Here is a 6,606-nt window from a genome sequence, read left to right as displayed (position 1 = left end):
ATTTGTTTTTACTCATTTGTTTGGTGAATGTAGAGACTAGAGTTAGTTGTTAGAGCTGATTTTGTTATTTCAGCCTTCAAAGCATCAGAATGGATTACTCTAAGAACAGAAATGGCTCATAGAAGAAAACTCAATCTTTTTAGCAAGAGACCTATCACCTGTTTTACTTGTTTTACCTGTTTCTATTCACTGTATAGCGTAGTTCCCATGGGAAGGCTAATATAGTAAGAAAACACTGAGAATGAAATTGTGAATTCTGTCAAAGACAGAAAGATATAATACAGCTACTTGACACTGCAGGACTTGACACAAACATATTGCTTGTGTTATGAGCCTGGTGAAGCTTTGACTGTGCCCAAAAATAGTTGCTAAGTGACAGTATCTTGCTGTTGATCTGAACAAATCTGTATTAAACAGGCTACAAACACAAAGCCTTTCCTCATTACATATATTCTTATTAATTTAAAGGTAATGTCAGAGAGGGATATATTTTGAAGAAAAATAGTTCATGCTGGGCTGGAAGGAAATGTTTAATTTAAGAAGCATTTAATATATAATGTAAGTCTTATAGTGAAGATGCTATTCTCTGATCATTTGGAATTCCTTTCCATCTTCTATCCCAGCAAAACGTATATGGGATCACCACACAGGCCTTTTCTCACACGTGCAGTAACCCAGATATTTTCCGGACTCTACCCTGAGGAAAAGTATGCGTGAACACAAACGTCTAACATTTATACTGAAGTGAGCACATACGTGAATATAACTAGTAAGCTTCTGGAGAATCACCTGCATGAACTGCACAGGCACTGACCCATGCCCATTTTTATGGCTTTGTACCAGCTGAGAACATTGAAGCAAATAAGGGAACCTCAAATGTGACACACAAACATTTTTTAACCAAATGAACATATTTGGCTTTGTAAAACATGTCAAGCAATTACAATTAAGTTTCAGCTCAAGAATAAAAAAAATAATGTCAATGTTGAGGTAAAAAAAGAAAAATGTTGTAATTTGCTGTTCCAACGCCACAAGCACAATGTTCTGTTTGTGAACACTGAGATCAGCTTGATGTAGAACAGTTTTTCATTCACTGAGTTTCATCCTCAAAGAATTCAGGCTAAAGGATGAGCAACCAACTACTAATTGTATTTTTTCTTGATTGTTTTAGATTTTTTTTTCTCAACATTGTGATTTCATATATAAAAAAAATACTCTACTGGTTTAGGAAAAAACAATCTATTAATCAAAATTTTATATGCAGAATATCCCACCAAGACAGTATTAATATTCATATATTAAACAGAAATTGTCCTGTGTCATATCTGTGATTCATTTATTTGCTACAAAAATAAAAAAGCTGGATGAACATTCTTTAAGAATTTTGGTGATTCAACAGCTTTCACCAGGCCGTATCAACATCTATTCAGATGCATTAATTAAGATAAAACTGACCCACCAAAACCATTATTCATCCTCACTGTTTTTGCACAGAAAAAGTAAAATTAGCAAAATTGTTATAAAAGGGGAAATAAATTAATAATAACAAGAAACGGTTATGTAAAAAACTTTCAGTTCCATTTTTCAGTATAAAACATTTCCATAGCTCTGGCCAATCAAACAAACAAATTCTTTCACAACAGGATGATAACAATTCCTGCTTGTCTCTCTAAAATAGCTTTGAAGGGGAGGAATATGTTTTTAAACTAATTGTGTGGATAACAATGCAACCTGACAAATCACTTGTGGTTAGCTAGTACAACATTAACATTAACTTAAAAAAGAAGAAAAAAAAAATTAAACAAAAACAGGTGAATAAATGAACGCAAGTTGATCTGGTCACAGTACAAACGAGAGTCCTTGAGTCCAGGTCACCATGGCTAGGATGATGGTGATTACGCAGTCTTCTGCTGGCCCTTCTTTCCAATAAGGGACTTGTGGATGTGAGGGATCACACCTGGAAAAAAAAAAAACCAAACAAACAAAAAAAGAATTATTCCCTACCCAATAGAGTTGCAGTTCTTAACCTGGATAAGATATTAAATAAAAGGCTGACACTATACAATCCAGATTATTTAATTGGCATAGTACCAACTTGCTTGGAATGCAAAATCTATACTAAATGTACTACAGTTCCATATAATTCTGAAACAAAGCATCCCAACTCACCACCACCAGCAATGGTAGCCTTGATGAGAGAGTCCAACTCCTCATCTCCACGTATGGCCAGCTGTAGATGGCGAGGAGTGATACGCTTCACTTTCAGATCTTTGGAGGCATTTCCTGCTAACTCCAGCACCTTTGGAAAGAAAACAACAGCCAGTTGATAGCATTTTAGTTTAGAACATTTGTATACATGGAAAACCACTAAGGTAATTGGATTAGTTTATTCTTACACCGCTGAGGAGTTAAATGATAACTCGCATAATCACTGATTTTACCTCAGCTGTCAGATATTCAAGAATGGCAGCGCTGTACACTGCTGCTGTGGCCCCCACGCGTCCATGGCTGGTAGTGCGGGTCTTCAAGTGCCTGTGGATACGACCCACAGGGAACTACAAACAGGCAGAAAAACAAACTATTTCTTACCGTGAAACTTGAAAATATACTGATAGATTAATTTTATTAGAAAAACGACTGACTGATAAAAACAAAAGCAAAAGTTCCAAAAGCTAATAACTGAGTAATGGGAAATTACTACATCACTAAAATAAAGCTGGTCTTACTGACCAGTGTCTTAATTTAGCATCATTAGAAATGGTATGGCTCACAATGAAACTATAACACGACTAAACAGGGACACACATACTCCACTGCAACCCTGTCAAACCTGCTTTTTGCCTAGTGACTCTACATTTGGGAGATTACATGGATAAATACCCTTCACACAAGAATGACCCATTTTGAAATGATATGAGTCTAAATATCAAAATGACATCAATGCACCTACAAATGAGTATCAAATCTTACCTGAAGACCAGCCCTCTGTGAACGAGAAACCGCTTTCGCCTTGGCTTTCCCACTGTCTTTTCCTGCCTTACCACCAGCCTGGAACAGAGTTAAAGGGCCATATAAAGTACAGAAACACCAAACAAACAATAGCACAAAACTGCCAGATTTGTTCAGATAAGCAAAGTATATATAAAAATTTGCCAAGGTTCCATTTGGTTTAGTAAATTCAGAGTATTACATAGGGATGAACAAAATAGTGTATGTATCAACATTGCATTTTAATACAATATTGTCTTACAGAGCTGTTGTTTTCTTTGCCTGTGGTCGGCACTAAATTCAGGATTTAAGTCCACAAACAGATCTATCACTACTGTACTTTTTGACATATTAAAGTCACAAGGTCACTTGCAATCTCTAACGTGTATTCTGACGTCAACTTTTCCTCTATAAGCTAATTTCAAATGAGTTGCTTCTCCTTTCCGTTTGTTTAGAGAGAAATAAGAGTGGAAAAATTGTAAATTCTAAAGCTCCTTGCAAACGGAGTTATAAATCCGAGATCGAGTGGAGCTGAGAGTATACGCCACTATTTACTAAACAACTCCTGTTTACTTTTCAAACAGATGTGCTTCCCGCCAAGTCAAACTACTCGATTCTTCGGAACTGAAATGTGCTTACAGCGTGTATTTGGTGTTTTGATGTGCACTCTGTTAAATTGAGAACGAGAGGCAGATTAAAATCGGCGGCAGCTCCCCGCTGCCAATCAGTGAAATAAATAAAGATTGTATCCATCTCATTCCAAGTATCCATTCCACCTTAAATCGTGCTGCAGCCACAGGCGCGTAAAAGGTGCTGCAATATTTAAGATGGAAGTGAGAACTCGAATCGAACGAGAAAAAGTTAATGTGCCAATATATTAACCGTTTTTTCATTCCCTCAGTTATCGCAAATGCAAACCTCGCAACTAGCTAGACATATTTAGGTCTAAACACACGTTGCAGTGTTTTTATCCACAAAGAAACATTCTCTTTGTGGCCACAATAATCGGATTAATGTAGAAACTGGCTTCTTATTCGACTTTTCAATTCCTCCTTAACCGATACATTCCGGTGCCCGAGGCTGCTGCACTGTTTAAGGTGGAACGGAAACTGGAATTAAAAAGAAGCTGGCGAATAAGAACCCGAGTTCAGTTTCATCAGATCTACACCTACGGCACAGCAACGTTATCTCATTTAACGTTTTTTCCCCAACCGAGAGCCGTTTAAATATGTATAGTGGGTAATTTTTCGAAGAGTAATCACAAAAACACTACGGGAAACCCGTTAAAGACACACTCAACCCAAACTGTGTCGTTTCCCGTAGCGTTCACTCGGAGAAAATAACAAATGAATTCAGCAGCGGGGAATAAAACACTTAAAACAAAGAAAACACACAGCAGAACACTGCTCTGCGAAATACGGAAAAATACACATACTGATAGGAAAAATGCCACAAAACCCATACCATTTTCACGGTTTCTTGCTTTGAACGTGGACTCGGTAGATAAACCAATTTCGCCTCAAACACAGAGGAACAATAAAGCCCCTTTAGCAGCGAACACTCAAGACATACCGAGCACAGCCCTCAACCAATCATAATACACGATACTGGTTCGAATTTTCTATCCGACCAATAAGAGCAGGCCTTGTTTAAAAAAAGTCCTCTACCATCCCCCCACCGATGAATGGCATGTGTACAGACAGGCGGTGGGCGGGGCTTTGAACAACTGGCGAAATGTACAGAAAACATAAAGAAAGTTTACTCGGGTGTTTGTTTGCTTCGGTCTAGTCGCCCAAACCCAACCTGTCGGATTCTATTTTAACGTATGAAAACAAATTATACGTTGTTTTTGTGAGAGAAATGTGTTAATAACCATCATGTGAGTTGAAAAATATTGTGTGTACATTTTCTGATTTTTTTAACAATATTAAAGAGGAACAAAAAGAGTTTCATAATAAAAACAGGTATAGCAAATCAGGAAGACACACGACTAACAAAAGTAAAAATAAGATATGCATTTTCCATTCAAAGCCTTTATTGCTAATTATGAGATTAATATTTCTTATTAGGGCTGTACAATGATAATGAAATACATTTTTTTTTATCATCACATATTTGCTTTAGCAAGTATTAGCAACTGAACAGAATTTAATTATGTATTTACAATAGTCTAGGGGGTCAGAATGCACATTACATTTATTCATTTTATTTAATTTCCAAACTTAAAACAATCATTTTTTAAGTTACAAATAATTGTAATTTAGGTGGATCTATTCCCATTTCTGCACTTGTGGTCAGACCAAATTTTACATAGTTCTATTAGTTTTTACCTCCAATAACTCAGTTAAGCAGCTGTAAATATGTAATTAAGACAGATCAGTGGTGAGGTTGATTTCTGTGTAGTTTGTTCAGTGTCATCTGAACCACAGCCAAATGCCTTCACAGCAATGTTGACAAATTAAGGAGGGGCAGGGCCTTGACTATTGATTGTCATTCTCCATCCATCCATTATCTGTAACCATCCATCCATCCATTATCTGTAACCGCTTATCCAATTTAGGGTCGCGGGGGGTCCAGAGCCTACCTGGAATCATCGGGCGCAAGGCAGGAATACACCCTGGAGGGGACGCCAGTCCTTCACAGGGCGATTGTTATTCTCTTCGACCAATAAAAGATGGTCACTTTGTTTTAGTTGAAGACTAACTTGCCTGTACATTTTTATCCACTGTTTGAATTACCACAGAAATGTACATGAAAGTTGAGTTAATTAGTTTTGTACCTTTCAGTCTGTGTTTTCTTTCATGCAGTTAGCCATCTCCCAAATTTGCAGTCAGTTTCACCTTAAGTAGAGTAAGTAGTGTAAAAGTAAGTATCTTTTAATGTGGAATGGTATGTTTGTGTAAGAAACTGTCTATTGGTTGTTTGTAGTTAACGTTTTTAATCAGAGCTTGAATTACCACAGAAAGTCATTTGTTAGTTTTGGGTTTTCTTGGAGCATTTTCAGTGTGTGTTTACTCTCATTAAATGTTAGGGGTCTGCTGAATTGGAGTCAGTTGCACATTAAGTAATGTAAGTGTAACAGCAAAGGTAAGTCCATATTGCTCACCTAAAAGAGCATCAACCTCATCCATTTTTTATGCTTTTTAAAGTTTGGAGGTCTCTCCACCACCCAAACTCAAACACCCAAACTCCAACATGTGCTGTTTCTTGGCCATACCTGAGCAGGCAATGGACAGAGAGAGCTCTTCAGCCAGTTCAGACAGAGAACGTTTGTTTCCCATTTACCAAGCCAGTGCTGCGTACAACAACTGGACCTTTATATTTATAGGAACTTTGCCACTTAACCCTCATTTCTGACACCAAGTTGTGGGACTAAAAGCTGGTGAAGGCTGTTAAAAGCATTGATAGATCATGTTTGCCAGGGAAGTTGTGGTGCCTTGAAATTGGCTTACTGCCTGGTATTAGGTGGCCATTGACAGTTTATGATGTTTTGATCACAGACATAGAGCGTATGGGAAAGGTTATGAACAAGGCCATAAGGAAGTGGCTAAGGGTGCCGCAGTGTTTAGGTAGTATAGCATAGTATAAGAGAGGTGTACTGGAGCTACCACTCACAAG

The 6,606-nt window shown here is 37.4% G+C and overlaps 1 protein-coding gene across 1 annotated transcript; it reads right to left on the bottom strand.

The window, feature by feature from the left end:
- Nucleotides 1-418: 418 nt before the first annotated feature.
- Nucleotides 419-4,592, bottom strand: LOC136678339 (histone H2A.V). Its single transcript, XM_066656362.1, has 5 exons — nucleotides 4,453-4,592; nucleotides 2,971-3,048; nucleotides 2,442-2,555; nucleotides 2,170-2,299; nucleotides 419-1,957 (listed from the first exon to the last, which is right to left on the bottom strand). The coding sequence occupies exons 1-5, from the start codon at nucleotides 4,453-4,455 to the stop codon at nucleotides 1,896-1,898; spliced, it is 387 nt and encodes a 128-aa protein (XP_066512459.1). The 5' UTR covers nucleotides 4,456-4,592; the 3' UTR covers nucleotides 419-1,895.
- Nucleotides 4,593-6,606: the final 2,014 nt, after the last annotated feature.

Source organism: Hoplias malabaricus, chromosome Y (genome assembly GCF_029633855.1).
Source record: "Hoplias malabaricus isolate fHopMal1 chromosome Y, fHopMal1.hap1, whole genome shotgun sequence".
Classification (NCBI taxonomy): domain Eukaryota; kingdom Metazoa; phylum Chordata; class Actinopteri; order Characiformes; family Erythrinidae; genus Hoplias; species Hoplias malabaricus.
Note: the sequence above shows the minus strand (reverse complement) of the source record. Positions and strands in the feature narration are given on the sequence as shown.